At 39.3% G+C, this 27,852-nt stretch overlaps 1 protein-coding gene and 1 pseudogene across 1 annotated transcript; one reads left to right on the top strand and one right to left on the bottom strand.

The window, feature by feature from the left end:
* Window positions 1-8,002: 8,002 nt before the first annotated feature.
* On the bottom strand, window positions 8,003-9,639 carry LOC142750718 (olfactory receptor 10C1-like). Its single transcript, XM_075859704.1, has 2 exons — window positions 9,469-9,639; window positions 8,003-8,920 (listed from the first exon to the last, which is right to left on the bottom strand). The coding sequence occupies exons 1-2, from the start codon at window positions 9,637-9,639 to the stop codon at window positions 8,003-8,005; spliced, it is 1,089 nt and encodes a 362-aa protein (XP_075715819.1).
* Window positions 9,640-15,658: 6,019 nt separating this feature from the next.
* Window positions 15,659-16,636, top strand: LOC142750717 (olfactory receptor 11L1-like; annotated as a pseudogene).
* Window positions 16,637-27,852: the final 11,216 nt, after the last annotated feature.

Below are 27,852 nucleotides of genomic sequence, written 5' to 3'. Positions count from 1 at the left end.
GAGCCTATCGCAGCCTGGTCAGTCGGAGTTAGCTCCGCCCCCTGTCCATTTATACCTGCCGTTTTCTCTTCCTCATTGCTTGTTATTCTTCTTGGATTCCTGGCCCCACTGCTGCCTTGCTCCAGCCTGCTTCTGCCGTGCTTCTGCCTTGCTTCAGTTCCCGCTTATCCTGCTTCGCTCTGCCCCTGGCTTGCTTCCTGCTCCGTGCTCTGCGTTTGTATACTCCACTACATCCTGATCCTGACTGGCTCGTTCACCACTCCGTTTCCTCACGGTGTTCCGTGGGCTACTGCCCCTTCCCTTGCTTGTTCCCTGTTTGTATCCCCTTGCACTTAGTCAGCGTAGGGACCGCCGCCAAGTTGTACCCCGTCGCCTAGGGCGGGTCGTTGCAAGTAGGCAGGGACAGGGCGGTGGGTAGATTAGGGCTCACTTGTTCCCTTCACCTCGTTGCTGCCATAACAATGGGCCTGTAAGATCCGCAATCCATTGGTGTTTTATCCGGCTTCAGGAGTACAATTATAGTCGCATCATACATCGAGGCTGGCAGAGTTCCTTTTCCAAAGGAGGCATTCAGTATTTCTAGTAATTGTGGTAGGAGTTGCTCCTGATATTTAGTGTATACCTCCAGGGGGAGTCCATCAGGGCCCGAGGCTTTGCCCTTTGCCATGGTGGACAAAGCTTCCGATAGTTCAGGTAGCGTAATAGGGGCTTCCATAAACTCCCTCTGTGACTCCGTTAGTTGTAGAATATCCATTTCCAACAGGTAATCCCTGATGTTCTGTGGAGATACCTGTATTTTAGATTCGTAGAGTTCTTTGTAGAATTCAGCGAAACGAGACATAATCCGCTCATTGTCATGTACCACTTCCTCTGAGTGAGTGAATACGCAATATTGCCGGTGAGGTCGAATTACTATGAATCATGTGTGCCAGCAGACTGCTGGATTGATTACCTAGCTCAAAGTATTTCTGGTTGGAGAAGAATATGCAACGCTTCGTTTTTTCCTGAAGGAGATGAACATATGCCCTGCCTCTCTGTAGCCACGTCTGTTGGTTTAACGGAGTGGGGTCCTCTATAAATGCGGCTTCCAAAGTTGTACATTCAGCGGCCATCAGCTGTTCCACCCCAGAGGCCTGCCTTTTGTGGTAGGAGATCGAGGACTGCAAACACCCACGCAGGTATGCTTTTAGTGCGTCCCATAAGGCTGAGTGGTTGTCAAAGGGAAGATTTTCTGCAAATAACACTGTCAATTGATCCGGGATGCGGTCCTGATCCCCAAATACTTTAAGCCAGAATGGATGAACCTTCCTAGGCCCTCTATACAGGTGTTGGGGTTGTAAATTGAGCTTTACTATTATAGGCGAGTGATCTGACATTGCTCTGGGTAAATGAGAGATAAGTTCTAGCATACCGTAAGTTTTGGCGTTACTGCACACATAATCAATCCTGGACAGCGAGTTTCTCCCAGGTGTGAAGCATGTGTATTCGCGGCCATTGGGATGGCGCTGCCTCCACATATCTATCCAACCCATCTCCCCCAAGAATTCAGCCAGCGGAGTAGACCTGGGTAGATGCCCAGGGACAGGTCCAGGATAAAACTTGTCTGTGGAAGGATCTAGAAGAAGGTTGAAGTCTCCCATACATATCACCCCAGCTGCCGGGAATTGGGATGCAAATTTAGCCGCCTCATACAACACATTCAGGGAAGCTGGAGGAGGTAGATAAAGTCCAATCAGTACGAACTGCTGACCTTCAATCCATGCGTGTACGAAAATTGACCTGCCCTCCTTGTCCGTCTGCACCACATCCGGTTCCCATCTGAGCGATCTATGTATCAAAATGGAAACCCCTCTGGAATATGTACTGTGTGTAGAGTGTGCCGACCACTGAATCCATGTTCTATTTAAACAGCTGGCGGTAGATTGTATAAGATGTGTTTCTTGAAGGCATATTATCTGCGGACCTTGCTGCCGGATAAATGAAAAAGTCAGGTTCCTCTTATGGGAGTCTCCCAGACCCCTCACATTCACAGAAAGAATAGATAATGTCATAATACTTCAATTGCTAAGAATATACCAGTAAGAGAACAATGAAAAATGCTTTCAGATGAGACGTGCAGCAAAACAGTCAGGTTATCAACAATAACAAATATAGAACAACCAATGCTACACACTGATTGTTACGCTTTTTAATATCACAAAAGTGATAATTGAGGCAAAACGGGGGATCACCTATATATCAGATGACTAATACAGGTGAGCAAGAACAAAGGAAAAAGAAGAAAGCACAATTGAGATAAAGGCACCGGCGTTGTGATTCCCAATTTTGCGGGTAATTGTCCGCTAACTACAAACATTGCATACTGTTTCTCTAGAAAAGATAAGCCGGCTTCCACCCGCTCGTTCTTCAAATTATCCACTTAACTTGAGAGGTCATGTGTACAGAGAGTAATACCCTTTATAGTCATCTGCCTCACAGCACCAATTACATCAATATAATAACAAACAGCGGTATTACTACATGTTCCGCAATTCTTCTCTCAGAACTTTGCATATGAGAAATTACAAGAATAATATAGGGCAAAACTTGCATGAGGACACAATTTCAGGATAAGATAGACTAATACTCATCTGGACATCCAAAACGAGATCCCGTGCAGGAAGGCAGGTGTAACAAAGTGTTCACGGTGAACAGTTCCATATATTGTTGCAGTCTCCAGTTCTATCTTTGAGGAGAGCGACCCAGGGAAGACAGCCAGACAGCCATTCATCCGCTTCCAACAGTGTGTTGAAGAAAACCGTCTTGTCTTGGTGTATAACTCGCAATCGCGCTGGAAACGCCATTGAATAAGAAATTTGATGATCTCGCAACCGTTTCTTGACTTGTACAAATGAAGCCCTCGTTTTCTGTAATGCCGCAGAAAAATCCGGAAAGAGCAGGATAGTGGTATTCTGGAATTGGATTTCTCCATGCGTACGGGCAGCTTGCAGGATAGCGTCCCGGTCCCGACTGCTGAGGAAGCGTGCTAGCAGGGGTCTCGGTGGGGCGCCAGGCGGCGGTGGTCTGCCAGGTACACGGTGCGCCCTTTCAATGGTATAAGACGGCGATAATACAGCATTCGGTAGAATTTCTTTAAACCAGGTTTCAATAAAGGAACTGGGGTCTCTGCCTTCACAGCGCTCTGGGAGCCCAAGGATCCGTATATTATTGCGTCTCAGGCGATTTTCCAGGTCGTCTGCTCGCTGTAGCCATTGAGTAGCCACTCTATCTAGCTGTGCCAGCTTCCCTGTCTGTGGCGCCACTTTATCTTCTAGCCCAGAAATGCGGTCCTCCATCTCCCTCACCCGGTCCCTTAAGTTCTGCAGGTCCTGCCTGAGGAGACCCACATCCGACTTTACTTCAGCGATCTTTCCTGTCAGGGAAGAGGTGGAGAGCTGTATAGCGTCCAGGAGCCTGGTTGATACCTGTGCCAGCGTTAGTTCTGGCTCAGGGGCAGGCTGAGCCTCTGGTTGTGCGCTCTCTGGTGGGGTAGGCGGCAAGGAGGAAAAGGCGTCGGCACCATCTTGAGGAGCAGCGCGGGCAAACTCCTTCAACTTCTCTGCAGCCATGGAATGCCGTGTACGATTCATGTTGCCCTCTCTATGTCGGCGAGGTCGTCTTCTGGCTCTGTGAGGAATTGTAGCGGTATGTCAGCAGGATAAATGCAGGGAAATCGGGGCCGAAAGCGGAGCTCCTAAATCATGCGACCGGTCCTGTCGGCAGTTGGCCACGCCCCCCGTAATAGAGCAATATTTAGTATGTATTATATGTATTTTATATATATATATATATATATATATTTTGTTCTATAAATTTGGTATATTATATACACTACCGTTCAAAAGTATGGGGTCACCCAGACAATTTTGTGTTTTACATGAAAACTCACACTTATATTTATCAAATGAGTTGCAAAATGACTAGAAAATATAGTCAAGACATTGACAAGGTTAGAAATAATGATTTTTATTTCAAATAATAATTTTCTCCTTCAAACTTTGCTTTCGTCAAAGAATGCTCCATTTGCAGCAATTCCAGCATTTCAGACCTTTGGCATTCTAGCTGTTAATTTGCTGAGGTAATCGGGAGAAATTTCACCCCATGCTTCCAGAAGCCCCTCCCACAAGTTGGATTGGCTTGATGGGCATTTCTTGCGTACCATACGGTCAAGCTGCTCCCACAACAGCTCTATGGGGTTGAGATCTGGTGACTGCGCTGGCCACTCCATTACAGATAGAATACCAGCTGCTTGCTTCTTCCCTAAATAGTTCTTGCATAATTTGGAGGTGTGCTTTGGGTCATTGTCCTGTTGTAGGATGAAATTGGCTCCAATCAAGCGCTGTCCACAGGGTGTGGCATGGCGTTGTAAAATGGAGTGATAGCCTTCCTTATTCAAAATCCCTTTTACCTTGTACAAATCTCCCACTTTACCAGCACCAAAGCAACCCCAGACCATCACATGACCTCCACCATGCTTGACAGATGGCGTCAGGCACTCCCAGCATCTTTTCAGTTGTTCTGCGTCTCACAAATGTTCTTCTGTGTGATCCAAACACCTCAAACTTCGATTTGTCTGTCCATAACACTTTTTTTCCAATCTTCCTCTGTCCAATGTCTGTGTGCTTTTGCCCATATTAATATTTTCCTTTTATTAGCAAGTCTCAGATATGGCTTTTTCTTTGCCACTCTGTCCTGAAGGCCAGAATCCCGGAGTCGCCTCTTCACTGTAGACGTTGACACTGGCATTTTGCGGGTACTATTTAATGAAGCTGCCAGTTGAGGACCTGTGAGGCGTCTATTTCTCAAACTAGAGACTCTAATGTACTTGTCTTGTTGCTCAGTTGTGCAGCGGGGCCTCCCACTTCTCTTTCTACTCTGGTTAGAGCCTGTTTGTGCTGTCCTCTGAAGGGAGTAGTACACACTGTTGTAGGAAATCTTCAATTTCTTGGCAATTTCTCGCATGGAATAGCCTTCATTTCTAAGAACAAGAATAGACTGTCGAGTTTCACATGAAAGCTCTCTTTTTCTAGCCATTTTGAGAGTTTAATCGAACCCACAAATGTAATGCTCCAGATTCTCAACTAGCTCAAAAGAAGGTCAGTTTTATAGCTCCTCTAAACAGCAAAACTGTTTACAGCGGTGCTAACATAATTGCACAAGGGTTTTCAAGTGTTTTCTAATCATCCATTAGCCTTCTAACACAGATAGCAAACACAATGTACCATTAGAACACTGGAGCTGGAAATGGGCCTCTATACACCTATGTAGATATTGCATTAAAAAACAGACGTTTGCAGCTAGAATAGTCATTTAGCACATTAACAATGTATAGAGTGTATTTTTGATTAATTTAATGTTATCTTCATTGAAAAAAACTGTGCTTTTCTTTCAAAAATAAGGAAATTTCTAAGTGACCCCAAACTTTTGAACGGTAGTGTAGATGACCGGGCTTCTAGAGTATTTCACATACATCCATATTTCTTATTGCCAATAATCCCTATATATTTTGCATACTTTAAAATTGTACTTAATTCCACTTTAGATTTTTCTGCAGGATAATGTTTATGTTTCTTATATGCATAATTTTCTGTAACTGATACTTTTCATTATTATAGTCAATCACGTTCATTATTACAACCTTCGGGGATTATAGCTCACAATATTTTATTCCAAAAATGAGTAAAAAGTCAACAAACTCTTAAATAAGACTAGGGCTCCATAACAACCTATGGTCACCTATTAGTTACCCTAAAATTGTTGCATTACCAAGAAATGCACACAACCAAAATGTCTATTGATATCACGTACTGGTGACAATCTCCAATCTACAGTCGCAATAGAAGCAGCCATTCTATTTATCTAAGTTCTCCCTCTATTTTGCATAGTTATTAGTATATCTATGGTCATTTATCATGTGAAATGTATTAACAACTTTTTCTCAGCCTTGTTTAATAGTGAAAGAAAAATAACTAAAATACGAGGTTCTCAGATTCAAGCCCAGACTCAACCTCGAATCAAGTGATTGTATTTATTTATTGGACATTCTCAATGATTAGAGAGATCACTAATATTATATGTTTCCAATTCTATAATTCTATGAGTGTGGTCCTGACTCGTAGCCTGCTGATAAGCCTCAGTCAGCGGAATAGTCGTAGGGGCCATAGTTGTGCAGCTGGGCCCCAAAGCCAGGTGGCCCATAGGTGTCTCCTCACTACGCTAGTTTGACAGTGCCTGGAACGATAGTTTTTACCCCATACACATGCCAGGGACATAGATTAAACAGCGCAGAGGGAGGGAATTTGTACCGATCAGCTGCTACAATTGTAAACAAAACAAAAATTGCAGAGGCACAATCACATGACCGGCCCCTCCATGAAGTCTTTTTTATTATTATACATTTATTGTTATGGTAGTATAAGGAGGCCAAGCTAAACATTTATCCAGCCATTTACAATGCATTTGGAACGTCTTCAGACCCTTTAATTTTTTTCACTTTTTGTTATGTTAAAGTCTTGTGTTAAAATTAAAATAAATACTTTTTTTCCCCATCATTCTGCACTCAATCCCTCACAATGAAAAAGTGAGAACAGAATGTTAGTAATCTTTGCTAATTTATTAAAATGGAAAAACTAAAATCTTGCATTGACAAGTATTCAGCCCCTTTACTGAGGACTTAGTTGAAGCACCTTTGGCAGTGATAACAGCCTCCAGTCTTCTTGGGTTTGATGCCACAAGGTGCACACCTGGATTTGGGGATTTTCTGCCATTCTTCTCTGCAGATTCTCCCAATCTCTGTCAGGTTGGATGGGGACCCTCGGTGGACAGCATTTTCAGGTCTCTCGTGAGATGTTCAATTGGGTTCAAGTCACGGCTCTGGCTGGGCCACTCAAGGACATTCACAGAGTTGTCCCTAAGACAGTACTGTGTTGTCTTGGATGTGTGCTTAGGGTCATTGCCTTGTTGGAAGGTAAACCTTCGGCCCAGTCTGAGGTCCAGAGCACTCTGGATCAAGTTTTCATTAAAAATATCTCTGTACTTTGCTCCATTCATCTTTCCCTCAACCATGACCAGTCTCCCTGTCCCAGTCACTGAAAAAGACCGCCACAGCATAATGCTGCCACCACCATGCTTCACTGTAGGGATGGGATTGTGTTGTTTTTTTTGTGAACTCCAGATGGGATTTCAAGTATTTTTTTACTGAGGAGAGGTTTCTTTCTGGCCACTCTGCCATAAAGTCCAGATTGGTTGAGTGCTGCTGTGATCGTTGACCTTCTGGAAGTTTCTTCCATCTGCACACAGGATCTTTGGCGCTCAGCCAGAGTGACCATTGGGTTTTTGGTCAGCTCTTTTACTAAGGCCCTTCTCCCCAAGTACTTAGTTTGGTGGGGCAGCCAGCACTAGGAAAAGTCCTGGTTTTTCCAAATTTCTTCCATTTAAGAATTATGGAGGCCACTGTGCACTTTCAGTGCAGCAGAATTTTTTGTTCCATTCTCCAGATCTGTGCCACCACAAAATCCTGTCTCAAAGCTCTACAGGCAGTTCTTTCTTCCTTATGGCTTTTCTTTTTCTCTTACATGCATTGTCAGCTGTGAGACCTTCTATAGACAGGGGTGTGTCTTTCCAAATCTTGTCCAATTAAATTAATTTACCACAGATGGACTCCAATCAAGGTGTAGAAACATTTCAAAGATGACTTAGAGAAATGGAAGGCCCTCAGAGCTAAATTTCAAGTGCCATGCAAAATTTGAGTTTTTAATTTACAAAAAGTTCTAAAATTCTGTTTTCACTTTGTCATTATGGGGTATTGAGTGCAGAATGAGGGGTGGGGGAATGTTTATTTTTACCACAAGGCCTCAATATAAAAAAAATTGAAAAAAATGAAAGGGTCTGAAGACTTTCCGAATGCACTGTGCACAGTCCAGTAGTACATACTGCACAAGGCTGTTCCTTTTTCTCTTGCAAACTAGACAAGTCTAAGTTTATGGAAAGCTTTTATAATGTCTTTGTTCCTCAGAGTGTATATAATAGGATTAAGCAGTGGGGTCACCACAGTATACATCAGAGACAAGACCTTACTCAGGATCAGGGATTGTCCTCTTGGTGGAAACATATAAACAATGATTAATGTCCCATAAAATATGGAAACTACAATGAGGTGGGAGCTACAGGTGGAGAAAGCTTTATGTCTCCCGGTATTGGATGGGATCTTCAGAATGGTGATGACAATGTATACATAGGAGATTATAATTATTATAAACGGGCAAAATCCATTTAAAGCACCAATTACAAACATCTGTTTATGAATGATGGATGTATCAGAGCAGGAGAGCTGCAGTATAGGTTCAAAGTCACAGTAGAAATGGTCAATAACGTGCGGTCCACAGAAATGTAGATTACACACAGAAATTACATCAATCAACATCACCATAAAACTAACCAACCAAATTACAATTACTGATGTAACACAAAACGTATGATTCATGATGGAGTTATAACGGAGGGGGTTACAGATGGCCAGATATCGATCATAAGACATCACTGACAGTAGAAGACATTCCGAGCACTCCGAGGTGACAAAGACAGAAAACTGGATGATGCAGCCGGTGAGAGTCATAGTACTCCCTCCATACAGTACAGTGTGAAGCAGGATCGGCACAATGTCCGTAATCACCAGGATGTCACACAATGATAGCTGTGTAATGAAGAAGTACATGGGAGACTGCAGAGTTTTACTCACTAAATATAAGACTATTATAATGAGATTTCCTAAAATGGTCCCACAGTAAATAATAACCAGTAGTGAGAAGAACGGGATTATAAAGATTTGAAGATTTGAGAATCCCAGAAGATTAACTGAGGTTACATTATTTGTAAGCATTACCTGGAGAAAACAAATAGTAGAACAATTAAGTTAACAATTGTGGAAAATAGTCACTATTTCTAGTGGAAATGTTCACTAAACTAATCGGAAAAAAAACTGTTAAAAATAAAAACAATAAATAAATAAAATACTGAAATATTTTATCAGGGTTTATATTATTATTATTATTATTATTATTATTATTATTATTATTATTATATATTCCACTTAAAAATGCCCCTCATTTTCTCCCCTCCCATCCTATGATAAAAGTTTTACCTGCTAAACTCATAAGTCTTTTATTTGCTTAAATGGGAGGCAGAACTGAATATGGTTATCACCTTAGCAGAATGGCACCAGGCGATGAATTGGGTCCCCAAAATCTCAAAGGGAGAAAGTCACAGAGAAATAGCACATAAAATATTGCTTAGATGGTATAGAACCCCAACACTGTTGAAGAAATTTAACCCTTCCTACTCTCCTCTTTGTTGGAGGAATTGTGGCATCCTAGGCGATTACATGCATGTGTGGTGGTACTGTCCTTTAGTCTTTAACTTTTGAGAAACTACTTTTGCTTTTTTGTCCAGCATTTTAAGGTATATAATTCGTCCCTCTCCTGCATTGGCTTTGTGTTTTGTTGGTCTTGTTGACATTCTTAGAGACTTAAGGTGTATAACAGGACATGTCATTCTGGCAGCCAGATTGTTGATAGCCAGGTCTTGGAAATCTTCAGACCCCATTATGATCACTGAATTAACTAATCTCATTCAATTTGATTATACTATGGAAAAAATGGTAGCGGTTCGCTCTAATTCATACGGAAAATTTCTAAATGATTGGATGTTATGGTCAGTCTATAATGCTTCAAGAGCATTTCCTTTCTAGACTATAAATATTGGAAGTGTATCTAAGTGACTGGCGTAAAGATATCAGGATATAGTTGTAAGGTCCTAACAAGACTAGGCAACTGATCTATAGTAGATTATATAGATAAAGTCTTGCATTGTCACTTATATGTTTATAATTAGCGGAGCTGTACCTGGGAAAAAATCGCAATTGCCTTATGTATATATATATATGTTGTAATCTTGCCTCTCTTTTCTTTCCTTTCTTTTTTCTTTTGTTTTATTTATTTATTTATTTATTTATTTATTTATTTATTTTTTATTTTTTTCTCTTTCTTCTAAATGTTTTTATTTATATTGTCGACTAATGAAAGGATATTTGAAATACATGTTTGTATCTATTGTAAGATGTGGATATGTTTGAGAAAAAATAACCTGTTTTTTGTCGTTGTTTATGTTATGTTGAAAAATAATAATAAAGAAATAAATTTAAAAAAAAAATCAAAATTAAGTCTTGAAATTATCTTTTTAGGTTATTTAAATTTTTTAAATCATCTCAAGAAGATTATGAAAGTTTAATATAAAAAAATAATGTAACCTCTCCCTCACTGAGAAATAGAAAAAAATTTTTTAGTATTTGTTTATCTCAAAATAACGCTCACCTCAGCTTTTTTTTGTAGGATCTTCATATTTATGTCCATTTGAAATAATGAAGTTCTTGTGTAAAGTCAGTTTTGTAATATCAGAATAAGGCAATGGAAATAAGAATATATTAATATAACAGTAGACGAGTCCAGACAGTATAACCAGCAATTTATAATAAATCTAAATCCGGTGATTTTATCGCTGCTTTTATAGAACGTCTTATACCTGATGAGTCCACAGAGACTGAGAACCATCCCCTGAGCTCCTGTGTAATTCTATTCTACTGAGATATAATCGTTTAGATTTTTCATAATATAACAATTATTTAACTTTTAAACATAGAAAAAAAATAAAAAATAATAAACTCAGTAATAAAAAGTAAAAGCTATAGATTTAAATAAAAAGTGAACACAAGAAAATAGGAAAAATGACTGATCATATTAAATATAAACTATAGACATATGTTTCAATAAAACATACATAATTAAAAAAAAATATATATATTTTACCCAAATTCAACATTTATATATCACTAGACACTAGTGATAATGAATCTGTGGCATTTTATAGGGGGCATAATGTAAAACAGAAAGTAGTAGAAAATGCAACATACATTATTTCAAAAAAAGTTTATTGAATACAATCTACACAACAAAAGGTTACACCTCCGTCCTACTTACATTTTTAACCGAAACGTTACCTACAATAAAGATAATGTGTTTTCATGGATATGCTTCTGTTTCTGTTTTTTTAATCGTACTCACTTACTATGCAAAGGTGAACAGTGTATAATAAAAAAAACAACAGCAGCGTAATCAAATGCATTTTATTTATTATATAAACTAATATAAAATAAACTCTAACTTGGTGGTGCCAAAAACTGCCTCTAAAATGCTGCAAAAACAAGACATAATTCTGCTAGATTAAATTTCAAAAATTATCAAAAATTAGAAAAAGTAAAAACTAAAATTGACAGTTTCTTATTGGAATTAAATATAATCTTCCCGTTCATAACTTTCAAATTTCACAGTTCTATAAAAGTTCATAAACTTCTCCCAGAGGGGAATCTCCCACAGGGACCAGCATGAATTCACCATGACTTCACTCTGTAACTGGTGTAAGATTTCTCTATAAATGAGCCGGAGTGTTATCCTTCTAATCATTTTACTTTTTTATATACACTGCATTCCAAATTATTATGCAAATGTTATTTTTCGCTGATTTTCCTAAATAGTCGATGCAAATGACAGTCAGTATAATCTTCAAGCCATCAACCCTTGGAGTATAATGCAAATTTTATTGAACAAATCTCCTAATGATAACAAGTTTTTTTTTAGAAGTAAAAAACTCAAAATGCTTCACATTATTATGCACAACAGAGATCAAAACATTTTAAAGGTTGTAAAGAGAACTAAAATGGTAATTTGTTGAATTTGCAGCATCAGGAGGTCATATTTACAGAAATCAAAAGCTCTTTTAATAAAAAAAAACTTAACAGGCCAAGTTACATGTTAACATAGGACCCCTTCTCTGATATCACCTTCACAATTCTTGCATCCATTGAATTTGTGAGTATTTGGACAGTTTCTGCTTGAATATCTTTGCAGGATGTCAGAATAGCCTCCCAGAGCTTCTGTTTTGATGTGAACTGCCTCCCACCCTCATAGATATTTTTCTTGAGGATGCTCCAAAGGTTCTCAATAGGGTTGAGGTCAGGGGAACATGGGGGCCACACCATGAGTTTCTCTCCTTTTATGCCCATAGCAGCTAATGACACAGAGGTATTCTTTGCAGCATGAGATGGTGCATTGTCATGCATGAAGATAATTTTGCTACGGAAGGCACGGTTCTTCTTTTTGTACCACGGAAGAAAGAGGTAAGGAATAAACTCTACGAATTTGGCAGAGGTCATTTTCACACCGTCAGGGACCCTAAAGGGGCCTACCAGCTCTCTCCCCATGATTCCAGCCCAAAACATGCCTCCGCCACCTCCTTGCTGACGTCGCAGCCTTGTTGGGACATGGTGGCCATTCACCAACCATCCACTACTCCATCCATCTGGACCATCCAGGTTTGCTTGGCACTCATCAGTAAACAACACGGTTTGAAAATTAGTCTTCATGTATTTCTGAGCCAACCTTTTCTGCTTGTGAGCATTATTTAGGGGTGGCCGAATAATAGCTTTATGCACACTTGAGGTTCGCGGGACTCCAGAGGCACCAGCGGCTTCAAATACCTGTTTGCTGCTTTGCAATGGCATTTTAGCAGCTGCTCTCCTAATCCTATTAATTTGTCTGGCAGAAACCTTCCTCAGTATGCCTTTATCTGAACAAAGCCATCTGTGCTCTGAATCAGCCACAAATCTTTTCACAGTACGATGATCACGCTTACGTTTTCTTGCAATATCCAATGTTTTCATACCTTGACCAAGGTATTGCACTATTTCACGCTTTTCGGCAGCAGATAGATCCCTTTTCTTTCCCATATTGCTTGAAACCTATGGCCTGCTTAATAATGTGGAACGTCCTTCTTAAGTAGTTTTCCTTTGATTGGGCACACCTGGAAAACGAATTATCACAGGTGTCTGAGATTGATTACAATGATCCAAAGAGCCCTAAGACACAATACCATCCATGAGTTTAATTGAAAATCTAATAATTAAATGTTTATGACACTTAAATCCAATGTGCATAATAATTTGGAACACGGTGTATATAATTTGAATGACTTAAGAATGATCGTCTTCAAGATTTTCTGCAAGCACAAAAATCTAAATAATTGCAAAACCAGAAGAACTGCTGAGAGAATGTTGGGTTTTCCTGTCGGTAAGTAAATTTCATATTTGCCTAAGGGCTCAAGCACAAGGCCGAGTTCTGTGCACAGGACCTTATGGCTCCTTAGTATGGAGCTGCACAGCCTCCGTGTGCTGCCGCAAAGGCTCCAACATACCTCCGTACCTCCAGCTCTGGTGGGGGTGGCAAACTATGTTGTTTTTTTTAAGGAATCCAACTGAAAAAAATCTCTGTATGAAACCAGAGGTATAAGGAGATACAGTAGAGGGCTCATGCACCTTTATTGCAGTCCCATTATCGCTCTCTTCATTGTGCATGTGAACTGTGTTCACTTTAATTGGGAAAAGGAAATATTATTCTAAGTATTTCCTCACCATGTTCTCATAGGCTAAATCAATTCTATTTTTCAAAACATAAAAAATAATAATAATTATTATATATTTTTTTAGTTCTATTGCATAACACTTAAAGGAGTTTTCAGGCTTATTGGAATCTTTTATAAACAGCTGACAATGGTATAAAATAACAAAAGGAGTAATAGTAACCTTACCAATCTCCTTCTGTGGGCGCTTCTCTGGTCCCCGCCGGTTTTTGTTTCACCAGCTCCAGCGATGACATGACGATCCCTCTGATGTCCCTACTACAGCCAATAATTTGCTGCAGTGGCATGGGAGCGGCAGGGAATTAGCAAGGTGCGTATTACTCCTATTGCTATTTTATATCATTGTCAGCTGTTTGGAAAAAAATGTATAAGGTTTGAAAACTCATTTAACCCCTTCCCCCTGCTTGCATTCTGGGCCCTAATGACCAAGCAATTTTTATAGTTTTTCCATTGTCACATTCGAAGAGCTATAACTTTTTTATTTTTGCGTCAACATAGCTGTATATGGTCTTGTTTTTTTGCAGGACAAGTTGTATTTTTCAATAGCACCATTTTGGAGTACATATTATGTATTGATTAACTTTTATTAACTTTTTTTGGGAGGAATAGGAAAAAAAACTGAAATTTTGCCACACGTTTTTGCATCCTAAATCTACGTTGTTTACCGTGTGGTATAAATAACACAATAACTTTATTCATTGGGTTGTTACAATTGCAACTATACCAAATTTGTATAGTTTTGTATGTTTTACTACTTTTACACAGTAAAAACAAAATTTTCAAAATTATTTGCTTTTGTGTCTCCATACTTGAAGAGGTCTTTTTTTTTTGTGGGACGAATTGTAGTTTTTATTGGTACAATTTTGGAGTAGATGCGACTTTTTGATCACTTTTTATCACATTTTTTTAAAGTCATAATTCACAGAAAACAGCAATTTTTCCATTGTTTTTTATTTTATTTTTTACGGCGTTCACCGTGCGGGATAAATAATGTAACAGATTCATAGTCGGGGTCGTTACGGATACCAAATATGTGTAATTTTTTTGCTTTATTTTGTTTATTTTAATAGTAAAGCATTTTGTAAGGGGAAAAAGTGGGTTTTTCATTTTTTTTTTCACATTTGTTTAATTAACTTTATTAAACATTTTTTTTACTAGACCTACTAGAGGAATTTAATATGCGATCATCCAATCACTTTTATAATACACTGCAATACTTCTGTATTGCAGTGTATTACTGCCTGTCCATTTAAAATGGACAGGCATCTGCTAGGACATGCCTCCGGCATGACCTAGCAGGCATTTACTACAGGCAGACCTGGGGGCCTTTATTAGGCCCCCGGCTGCCATCGGAGATACAGGAACTCGGCGATCTTATCGCCGGGTGTCAGTGGGATGAGAGGGAGCTCTCTCCCTCCAAAACCACTCAGATGCAGCGCTCGCTATTGAGCGCCGCATCTGAGGGGTTAAACAGGTGAGATCGATACTAATATCGATCTCACACGTTCTTATTTATTCTTATTTATTCTGATGCAGCGCCGTGAAAAGGCATATGCATCAGAATAAAGCCCACTCATGACTGCCGTGAAAAGGCGTATCGGCGGTCATTAAGGGGTTTAATCAATTGTTAATCAATTGTTATGATATTAAACCACAGTAATTTATTATACATTGTAATTTATAGTATTTATTTTTTTATTTATACTGCTTAAAATTGTATTATGATTATTGCTGTTATTACTATACAATAGAGAACATTTACCATTTCTATTATCTTTTGTACAGCAGTTGGTCACATGTGATATGTAAATTCCTGCAGTTAACACTATTGTAGGACTGGTTTCTGAAGGCTACAGGACTCTATAATGCAGAACTGAAATCAATCACTTTCTTTACTTTTTAAGTTCTGTGAATATCCTCTCTACATCACACCCTTAGAAAAAGATTTAAAAAAATACAAAAAAAATAAAATATAGGACAGAAAGTCTAACAATATGTGTATGAATAGAGGGATGAATGTTCAGAACATTATTAAATCTAACTCCATTACCTTTCTTCTAGTTTATAACAACTTTGGAAACTTTTCCCCTGGAATATGGAACATCACAATTTTAGTAAAGTGACTGAGTTTCTGCTTTTGGGATTTCAGAATTTACAAAAGTTAAATTTTCTTTTCTTTTTTCTGCTTCTCATTATATTCTGTCTGACTGTATGTGGAAACCTCCTCATCATTCTAGTGGTGTCCTACAGCCGATCGCTCCACTCTCCCATGTACTTCTTCCTCACACAACTCTCATTATCAGATATCCTACTCACCACCACCATAGTGCCCAACATGCTCCATATTGTGTTGTATGAAGGAAGTTCTGTGTCTTTTATCGGATGTTTGATACAATTTTAACTGTTTATAGCTTCTGAGGCATTAGAATGTCTTCTCCTGGCCGTGATGTCCTATGACAGGTATCAGGCTATCTGTAACCCTCTACATTACACCTCCGTCATGGACCTCACATTTTGTATAAGAGCCGTTCTCTTGTTCTGGTTGGTGATTTTTGTGATGGAGTTGATGGTTGTCTTAACCGTGGGACAATTGGATTTCTGTGGACCAAACATCATTGACCATTTCTTCTGTGACTTGGAACCTTTACTGGAGCTTTCCTGCTCAGACACTTTTATTATGAAGTTGGAGAATTTGTTTCTGGTTATTGTCCTTGCAATCTGCCCGGTTACCGTTATTATAATTTCCTATGTGTATATTATCATTACTATATTAAAGATCCCCTCCGTGACTGGGAGGCAGAAGACCTTCTCCACCTGTAGCTCTCACCTGGCGGTGGTGTCCATGTATTATGGGTCACTTATTACTACCTATGTTTTTCCACGCCAGCAGAATGCAAAGACATTTCTCTCTCTGTTCTGCACGGTGATAACTCCACTTCTTAACCCTATGATATACAGTCTGAGTAATAGAGACGATAAGCAGGCTCTGAGAACGCTCTTCAACAACATTTTCCGCTCTCCTATTTTTTATTTACAGAGCTATATTTTTTCCACAGAAGGCAAAGGCAGCTAAAATACAGATCCGTGTTGCAGCCTCCATTGATTCCATAAATTAACCCTTTTACGCCCCTTTTTTCCTCCCAACCATTAAGCCCTTCTCGCAAAACGACATGTCTGGCACGTCACAGTGTGGAGGGGAATGTATGGAGCATGCTCACGCAATGAGGAACAGCGATCACACTAATTCTGCCTATTTAACCCCTGAAATGCTGCGGTCGATCGCGACCGCAGCATGTGAGGTGTTGAAAAGAGGGGGGTGGCTCGCTGCCAGCTCATCGCCCCCCTGCAGTGAGATCTGGGGTGATGATGGTTGTCATGGCAGCCCAGTGGCCTAATGAAGGCCCCCAGGTCTGCCTTCACTCTGCCTCTTCTAAGCCCTCCTGTGGCAGCGCTTAACAGATGCATTTAAAAATGACAATATACTGCAAGAAGTTAGTATTACAGTGTATTGTACCAATACAAGTCCCCTAGAAGGACAAATGAAATGTGTAAAAAAAAGTGAAATTAAGTTTTTAGTAGTGAAAAAAAAATAATTTAAAGTTAAAAAAAAAACTTTCCCCATATTTCCACTAAAGTAATGTAAAAAATAAAAAAGGTTAACAAAATTGGTATCGCTGCGTCCGTAGGTATGAACCATTAAAATATAATAATATTTAACGTGCACGGTGAACGCTGTAAAAAGCAAAAGATTTTATGTACCAAAATCTCTTTTTTTTTTTGTCAATTTTTTTTATTAGAAGTGATCAAAAAATGATATGTACCAAAAAATAAACCGTTAATAAATAAAAGTTAAGTTGTCGTTTTTACCGTAAAAACTAATCCCAAAAAACAATTGAGAAGTCACAGTTTTTTCCAATTTTAGCCAGCAAAGATTTTTTTTTCAGTTCCCCAGTACGTTATATGCTACTTTAAATGCTAACAATAGAAACTACAACTCCTTCCGGAAAAAATAAGCCCTCACACCGCTCTATTGACGGAAAAATAAAAACGTTATGGCTTTTACAATGCAGGGAAGAAAATAATAAAATGTAAATCTGAGAAATGGCTGCGGCGGGAAGGGGTTAAAAAACCATAACTTTTTTCTTTTTACGTTGACATAGCCGTATGAGCGCTTTTATTTTGCAAAAAAAAAGTTGTATTTCTTAATGGCACTATTTAGTGGCCAAAGAAAGAAAATAACAAAAGAAACAAGGCTAGAACTTATAGGACCCCTGAATAATGGTAATGGGGAGTTGGTCACTATCAAGAGAAGGCAGAAATTCAGTACTAAAGTTCTGTATATACACGAGATGAAAGAGCGCCTTCCATAGATGAACTCCTTCCTGCCTCAGGCATTTTTATTTTCCTTTTTTCCTCCTCCTTCATTTACCTTTTATATGTTTCCATCAACATACAGTAGCCGTATGAGCGCTTTGATTTGGCAGAAAAAGTTGTGTTTTTAATGGCACTATTTAAGATACCATAATGTAATATATGTACTCAGTGACTCCACCAGCAGAATAGTGAGTGCAGCTCTGGAGTATAATACAGAATATAACTCAGGATCAGTACAAGTAATGTCATATATGTACTCAGTGACTCCACCAGCAGAATAGTGAGTGCAGCTCTGGAGTATAATACAGGACGTAACTCAGGGTCAGTACAGGATAAGTAATGTTATGTATGTACACAGTGACTCCACCAGCAGAATAGTGAGTGCAGCTCTGGAGTATAATACAGGATGTAACTCAGGGTCAGTACAGGATAAGTAATGTTATGTATGTACACAGTGACTCCACCAGCAGAATAGTGAGTGCAGCTCTGGTGTATAATACAGGATATAACTCAGGATCAGTACAGGATAAGTAATGTAATGTATGTACACAGTGACTCCACCAGCAGAATAGTGAGTGCAGCTCTGGAGTATAATACAGGATGTAACTCAGGGTCAGTACAGGATAAGTAATGTTATGTATGTACACAGTGACTCCACCAGCAGAATAGTGAGTGCAGCTCTGGAGTATAATACAGGATGTAACTCAGGGTCAGTACAGGATAAGTAATGTTATGTATGTACACAGTGACTCCACCAGCAGAATAGTGAGTGCAGCTCTAGAGTATAATACAGGATGTAACTCAGGGTCAGTACAGGATAAGTAATGTAATGTATGTACACAGTGACTCCACCAGCAGAATACTGAGTGCAGCTCTGGAGTTTAATACAGAATGTAACTCCGGATCTGTATGCATCCTAGAATGTGATATATTGTCATCATCATTATTATTTTATTTTTTAACAGATATATAAAATTCATAGTAAAATAATAATAATAATAATTATAATAAAATAGTAACAATAAATTATTAATAATCATATTTAAAAAATACCAATAATAATAATGATAATAATAATAATAATGTAGTTACAATAATAATAATAAAATAATAATAATAATAGTAATAATAATAATAATAATAATAATAATAATAATAATAATAAAATAATAATAATAATAATAATAATAATAATATCAGTAGTTGTAAGCATTTTGTCTTGTTTCTTTTACAATTATATGAGCAGATTTGCCACATAAGAGTTAATCTCCCTCAGTCTAGCTGTAATCTTTCCTGTATTGATCTCTCCTGAGATTTATACATTTGATACAATGAGATAATGAGATCGGCTTGTTAGGGATAAACTTCATGTAAACAGTAGAATTGATATAATTATTCATCTCTAGCTGCGGCACCAGGGACGTTGTAATGGAGCTCAGCAGCTGACGTGTAAAATCAATGATATTATTAGTGTCTATAAATATATGAAAGATCTAAGTACATGAGAAATACAATGTAACGTCTTCCAGCTCTGGTATAAACATATATTATAATAGTGACAGGTCTAATTATTCCCTAATGTCTCCTTCTCTTATCTAATTAAACTTCTTCATTTTATTTCACTAAACTCCATATTTATTCCCTCATGAGGCAGAACTTCTGCGATACACGAGGCTCATTATATCCTTGCTGTAAGTGCGTTGTGCTACTGCTGTATTATTAACTCAGGCTGTAATTCAAGTGCCATTTAAATTTACTTTAAAATTAATATTGACATTTTAATAAACTAAATATGTTAAATAATAACAAATGGATTATTATTTGTATCATTTCTTCTTCATAATAATAATAATAATAATAATAATAATAATAATAATAATATTATTATTTAGTGTCATTATTATTATCATTATTATTATTTAATGTCTCGATTATTATTATTTATTATTATTATTATTATTATTATTATTATTATTGTTATTATTATTAGTAGTATTGGTTTTATTATTATTATCATCCTTATTTGTATTAATATTGTTTACATCATTTGATATTAGTAGAATTATTACTGGTCATTGACATTTTTATGTTACTTGTAGGCACACTTGCTCTTCTAAAAAAAAAGCTAAATATGTCAATGTACTTACAACTAGAGCAGCGTCTACAACTTCTATGTATCATGTTGGTTCTGCCAGTATTTTTCAGCTTAAAATTTGTCTTAAAGCACATTCACACGTGGGGGAATTGCTGTGGAATTCTCCAGCGGCCGTTTTTTACATTTGTTTCAATACATTTTTAGGCAAGTTAGTTCAGACGTTGTGGACAACTCCGCTGCGGACCATAGGCTGTGGTGCAGAATTTTCCCTCCGCAGCATGCACTGTCTGTTGCGGAGAAGAAGCGGAATTTCACTGCGGATTTCAGCCTCTGCAATGCAAAACTGAAATCTGTGGTAAGTCCGCTGTGTTTTCTGCAACGTCTGAATTACCTGTCAAATATGCAAATGTTGCTGCAGATTTGTTGCGTAATTGCCCCAAATCTGCACCGACATTTGCAGCGGAAAAACTCTGCCACGTGTGAACATGCGCTAATAGTACATAACGGTGCAGGATTATAGAGGCAGTCAGACACCTCTGTATTATCATACAATGGATAATAAATAAAAATAACAATAATAATTGATACTAGAGATAAGAGAAGCTCATCTGCTGGTGTTTCAGGGAACACGGTGGTCTTACTCCCAAAATATAACTGTATGTATAATTTTTTATGCTTATTTTATCCTGGTGGTTTAACTAATAGAACCTGAAGCATGTTAAGGCCGGGTTTACACTGCATTTTTGTTGCGACTTAACATGCATTTTCTGGGGTTTTGGTACATAAACTCTCATGTTTCTTGATGGGATTCATCAACCAGAACAATAAAAAACATGTTAAAAACGGCACAATAACGCAGAGTGTGAACCCAGCCTATTGAGATTTCCTGACTTTGAATTTTTATTTATTTGGGGCTCACACATTCTGGTAACTTTGATCTGTGGTAATTCACTGTATTTTAACGATATATATTGCGCTCCCACAAATATGAACATTTGAAAATTCACTGAGGTGATAAATGAGTAAAATGTATAATTTTTATTTCATAGCTATCTAAAAACATGGGTACAATCACCACTGTGAAAAGCCCAACCGTGTATTTAAAAACGTATTAAACACAATACTCCCAGTCCTAGTTCGTTTGCGAACCCTTTGTGACTGGGTATGTAAGCAGAGATATCAAAATATGGAATCAGCGTATAACATTGGTAAAGCAGTGGTTTGGACCCTCGTTCACACAGGAGCCTGCGTTAACCGCACCAGATTCTCCCAATGTACAGATGCACAACAATGCCACTGCCCCCTACGCAAAATTCCCTCACGTCACCCGACCCTACGCGTTTCTATACTTATCATCAGGGGTCTGTCAGTCTGGCCAGGATGCCAGCGATATATCTTCAGCAGCAGGTATTCTACTGCACAACACGGAAGCATGCACGCATAGATGTCAGCGGCATGCTTCACTCTGGGACTCTGAGTCACTATGAACTGAATACTCCGCCCCCTGGCTCCGGCAGCATACATCAAACAGTCAATCACACTGGCCCAGCACATCCGTGATGCTCAACCATGTGACTCCCAGCTGTCAGCTGACATACCCGGAAGTAACACTGTAAACAACACAGAGCATGTGGACTCAATGGGAGGCTGTAGAAGTATCTGTTTGCTACACAAAGCCTCATGCTATTCAAGGATGGAGTATAACACTATTAGGTTGGATATATGTTGCGGATCAGCTCAGGACCGCAATTGGACTACCACGATAGGAGCACCTACCCTGAAAATACATAATATATGGATGGAAGAACGATGTAATTGTAAACCTCACTTAAAACATTTGACACACTCCTGGACTCAATTGCCATAGTTGCTACTTATTGATTGATTTATTACAAATAACTGCACTGGGACTAGGAATGCATTGCCATACCCCCACCCAGAGGACCAAAAAAGCCCTATGACTTGATATAGATTGTATATTAAATAAAACAGGTGTAATTTGTTTGCTCGTTTAAACCTTCAGGATGTACGCAAGCCAGTCTATAGATCCATTGGGCCTCTTTACGCAGAATGAGGTTATCCCAATCCCCTCCCCGTTTACGAGGACATACCAATTCAATTGCCTGAAATTTTAAACATTCTGCCCTGCCTTGATGTTTTGCATGTACATGTTTTGATATGGAAGTATCTCTTTCATTTGTAACATCTCCAACATGTTCCCTAATCCGGCGCCGAAACTGCCGTATCGTGACATGTGATTAAATAGACAACTCCAGCCGTTTTACAGTTCACAAAATCTCGGATATCATACTCAACCTTGGTGGTAACACTTTTGATTTTTTTTCCACTTTGAATGAAATCACAGGCTCTACAACTACCACATCTGTGTGTACCCGGTATCTGCCTGTCTAACCAAGTACCCTTTTGGATTATTGGATCAAAACAACTCTGCATCACCCTATCCCTGATGTTTTTACCTCTACGGAACGTGACTGAAGGCCATTGTGTTATCTGATCCGCCAAGTCCGCATCGGCTCCTAGGATACGCCAAAACCTTTTGAGGATTTCCATGATCTCAGATTGTTTGGAGTCAAAAGTACCTATGAGCCTAGTGACCCTTTCCTCTTGACGTTGTCTAGGGACTAAAAGGCTCTGCCTATCTGCATCCCTCGCTCCCTCATAGGCCTTTCTAATTACCCCCTTAGGGAAGCCCCTCTCCTTCAATCTGTTTGTGAGGTCATGTGCCTGTGACTCAAAATCGTCCATTGAACTACAATTTCGGCGTACTCTCATGAATTGGCCACTGGGAATCCCACGTTTGAGGGGATAAGGGTGACAACTGTTCCATTGAAGGAAACTATTGGTTGCTGTCTCCTTTCGGTGTACTTTAGTACGTATTGTGCCTTCCTTAGTTTTAATTATCTTAAGATCTAAAAAAGATAATTCCTGATCACTGATTTCACATGTGAACCTGAGCCCTAGATCGTTTGTATTAAGGGCTGCCACAAAATTATTGAATTCCTCCACTGTGGAATTCCAGAGCAACAACACGTCATCAATATATCTAATCCAGATACCTATTGATGAAGTCCATTTGACAAATTTATCCCCAAAGACAACTGTCTCTTCCCACCAACCAAGAAACAAGTTTGCATAAGTGGGAGCAGTGGGACTCCCCATTGCTGTACCACGTTGCTGATGAAAAATACGGTCTTCAAAGATAAAAACATTCCTTTCTAACACAAAGTGTAATAATTGCAAAACAAGCTGGTTATGAGCCACATATTGAGTGCCCCTAGATTTAAGAAAGTATTCCACTGCTTCACAGCCAAGTCTATGTGGAATGGAGGAATACAAAGCCTCCACATCCAAACTCGCCAGAAATGTATTTTGTTCCAAAGTGATACCCTCAATTTGTTTTACGTACATATGATGTGAGACCTAGTACAAACGGACGCAGCACCTGGTCTATATATGTACTCACATTCTGGGTTAGATTATTAATACCTGATACAATGGGTCTACCACGTAGGGGAGGATAGCCCTTGTGGATTTTTGGCAGGCTATAAAAGCATGCCATGATAGGAAATTGAGGAAATAGAAAGTTGAATTCGCTAGCACTGATCAAAGAACTGCTCTTTGCATCCCGCAGAATACCTAAAAGCTCCTTCTTGAACACTGCTGTGGGGTTATCTTTTAGAATGGTGTAACAGTCAGGATTGAGCAATATGTCCTCACACATTTTCTTATAGTCTTCTCGACTCATGACCACAATGTTCCCACCCTTATCGGATGCTTTTAGAATGATATTACGTCTTTTTTCCAAAGTGGTAAGAGCTACACGTTCAGACCAAGACAGATTGTTATCAATGCCCCTCATATCCTGACTCAAAGCTTTGATCTCTTCACCCACCAAATCTACAAACAGATCTACGTTGGTAAAATCTCCCAATGGCGGCAACATCCTACTTCTAGTTCTTAGATTAGTAAAAGGACCCAATACTGGGGTTCTACTCGATTCTTCAAGTAACCCTTCCAGGGCTTCTAGGCCTTCTAAATCAGATTCCTCTAGACCCATTTCCAGAAATTTTTTCCTGTTGTAATGTTTGAAAAACTTAATCCATTTTAATTTACGAGCAAACAAATTCAAATCCTTGATCCAGGTAAATGAATCAAATTTTACTGTGGGGACAAATGAAAGTCCCTTCTCTAAAAGCATGATCTCAGATGGACTCAGATTATGTTCCGATAAATTAATTATTTGTAACTTATCCGTTCCTATTCCCTTTAATCCTTTTGTCCCCTCAGCATGTAGCGGATCAGATAACACAATGGCCTTCAGTCACGTTCCGTAGAGGTAAAAACATCAGGGATAGGGTGCTGCAGAGTTGTTTTGATCCAATAATCCAAAAGGGTACTTGGTTAGACAGGCAGATACCGGGTACACACAGATGTGGTAGTTGTAGAGCCTGTGATTTCATTCAAAGTGGAAAAAAATTCAAAAGTGTTACTACCAAGGTTGAGTATGATATCCGAGATTTTGCGAACTGTAAAACGGCTGGAGTTGTCTATTTAATCACATGTCCGTGCCCACTGAATTACGTGGGCAAGACGATACGGCAGTTTCGGCGCCGGATTAGGGAACATGTTGGAGATGTTACAAATGAAAGAGATACTTCCATATCAAAACATGTACATGCAAAACATCAAGGCAGGGCAGAATGTTTAAATATAATATACTGAGGAACGTTTAAAAATTGTTTTCTGGGGTGAAATGGTTTTTTGAGTTTTGATTTTACAGCGTTCACCGCACGGTAACAATGACAAGTAACTTTATTCTGTGGCTCAAGAAGATTACGGCAATAACAAGTTTATATTGTTTCTAATGTTTACTACTTTACAAAATAAAAACTATTTCCAAAAAGATATATTTTGTTTGTTTTGCCATTTTCTGAGACCCATAACTTTTTTCTTTTTCAGACGCTGGAGCGGTGTGAGGACGAGCTGTAGTTTTTTTTTTTTTTTACCATTTTGGAGTATTTAGGACTTTTCAATTACTTTTTTTTCTATTTTCTTTTTTTTTGGGAGGGGGGGGGGGGTGAGGTGACCAAAAAACAGCATTGCTCCCAGTTTGTTCTTTTACTGTTCACTGTTGCGGATAAGTATCTGTTTTATAGTCCTGATTGTTATGGACACAGCATTACCATTTATGTTTTTAGTTTTAATTATTTTCATTATTTTATGTAAATATTGGAAAAGATCGTTATTTTGAACTTTTAAAGTTTGTTTTTTCTCAAATTCTTGAAAAAAATGTTAAACTTATTTGTATATTTGTTTTTTTTGTCCCACTAGTGGACGCAAATATGCAATTGTTTAATGTCTTGCACAATATACAGCAATGCTGTCAAAAGACAATTGGGCGCTCCCTCTGTCTGAAGAATAAAAGATCAATCTCCAGAGGCGACAAGTCTGCTTGAGGGCTGATTCAGACGAACGTGACGTTTTTGCGTGCGCAAAAGGCACTTGACGGCTCCGTGTGCCCTGTTCATATGGATGCGCGGCTGCGTGCTTTTCGCGCAGCCGCCATCAATATGACACTCCGTTTGGATGTTTGTAAACAGAAAAGCACGTGGTGCTTTTCTGTTTACATTCATTCTTTTACTGCTGTTGCGCGAATAACGCGCGTCCCACAGAAGTGCTTCCGTGGGGCATGCGTAATTTTCACGCACACATTGACTTCAATGGGTGCGTGATGCGCGTAAAACGCAGAAATAGAGAACATGTCACGAGTTTTACGCAGCGAACTAACGCTGCGCAAAACTCTCGGACAGTCTGCACTGCCCCATAGACTTGCATAGGTCCGTGCGACCCGCGTGAAAACCATGCGGGCTGCACGGACGGAAATCACGTTCATGTGAATCCCCTCTTAGGCTGGGTTCACACGACCATGTTACGTCCGTAATGTACGCAACGTATTTCGGCCGGAAGACCCGGACCGAACACAGTGCAGGGAGCCGGGCTCCTAGCATCATACTTATGTACGATGCTAGGAGTCCCTGCCTCGCTGCAGGACAGCTGTCCCGTACTGTAATCATGATTACAGTACGGGACAGTAGTTCCACGCAGAGGCAGGGACTCCTAGCGTCGTACATCACTATGATGCTAGGAGCCCAGCCCCCTGCACTGTGTTCGGTCCGGGTCTTCCGGCCGAAATACGTTCCGTACATTACGGACGTAACATGGTCGTGTGAACCCAGCCTTACTGTGAGAACTGTGAATATGTGGAATAGTCACAGCAGGGACAGGAGATGCTTCAAAACAGGCTTAGATAATTTCCCAGAATGTATAGTACTCTTGTTTGAATGTTGATCCAGTCTGACCGTCCCTAGGGATCAGTAGAGAAAGTTTTCCTTTTTCGTTAATACCTAATGGGTATTTTTATGTTTTTTAACTTTTCACTGGATCGGTAAAGGGTTAAACAAAGTTCTTTGCAGACACTGAAGCGCCTAGGGAGAGTGTCAGGGACTGCAAGGGGTTAAGAAGGATGGAACGGTTTAAAATAATGCCCAGGACCAGGATTGGTTAACAAGGGGTAAGAGGGGCGTGGTTAAGAAGATATAAGGCAGGGGTTTGGAGCAGAAAGCCCTCTTACCTTCAAGCTGCAGTGGAAGAGACACCCGCCCTCCCCCCCCCCCTGGTGGTTTTGGTTTTGTTTTTTGAAAAAATTTTCTACGGTTATATTCTTGTTCTGGCGTTTTTTCTGTTTTTTTCGTAGATGTCACAGCTGGCGGAAAGTACGGCAGATGAAGACGGAGGTAGCACCCTACATGCCTGATGGAGACAGGGAGCATCGGCATTTCAGGAGAAGGAGAGAAAAAGAAATATATATATATATGTCTTCATGCCGATGTTTGTAAATAAGAATAAAGCTGTGGCCACTTCCACATTTCCATAAAGAAGGTGTTGGTGTGTTAATTCAAAGAAGGATGGTTAAGGTCCTGGGCAGGTAAAGTGGATAATGGGTCCTTGCAGTCATAGTTTATTCATATCCCCTTCCTTTCTCCCATCCCTCGGTTGAACTTGATGGACATATGTCTTTTTATTTACTTTTTGTATTAACTCCTCACGGTTTTTCTGCATGTTGTTACTCAGTAGGAGAATAAGGAGAAAAAAGCCACGGCGCCACTTGGTATGGATCAAAGAAGGTGAGGTGAGAGTGGGAGGAAATACATATGCTCACCGTGTGGGTTAAAAGAGTTCAGCGCTGGGGTCCACAGGGTAGCTGCTGCCAGATCCGAGCCGGTCGCCGAGGTGACCGCTTGGGTACGAGAGATGCAGGTAAAAACAATAGGATCTATAACGGCGCTGCTGCTTATTGTGGACAAGGTAAGTATCCTGAAGTCAAGTTTGAAGTTTGTAAAAACTGTTTATTCGCAACGCGTTTCAGCACCGAACCGGCGCTTTCATCAGGCATAGGGTTACAGAAAAAAAGACACATGTTTATATAGGGCCAGTTCAGATTAGACAATTAGGTAAAAAACCGCGAAAAAACACATCAGCAGGTCAAAGTTCAAAAAGTACGATCTAATATAATAAAATGTGAGTAAAGGTTATAATGAATGCATAGGGGGCGATTTACAAAGGTATAAATAATAAAAAATAATAAAAGACTGTACGTCCTATCAAGGATTGGTTTTGGAACGGAGTGAGTTAAAATCATGTGCAGTGTATATAAGACCGGTATCGTTTAATTGCTAGAAACATTGGTTGATGCTATCGGGAGATAGGGGTGAGTAGACGTGATTTTATTAATGGGTTTG

The sequence above is a fragment of the Rhinoderma darwinii genome, chromosome 3, assembly GCF_050947455.1.
Source record: "Rhinoderma darwinii isolate aRhiDar2 chromosome 3, aRhiDar2.hap1, whole genome shotgun sequence".
Classification (NCBI taxonomy): Eukaryota; Metazoa; Chordata; class Amphibia; order Anura; family Rhinodermatidae; genus Rhinoderma; species Rhinoderma darwinii.
This window is presented reverse-complemented; position numbering and strand designations above follow the sequence as displayed.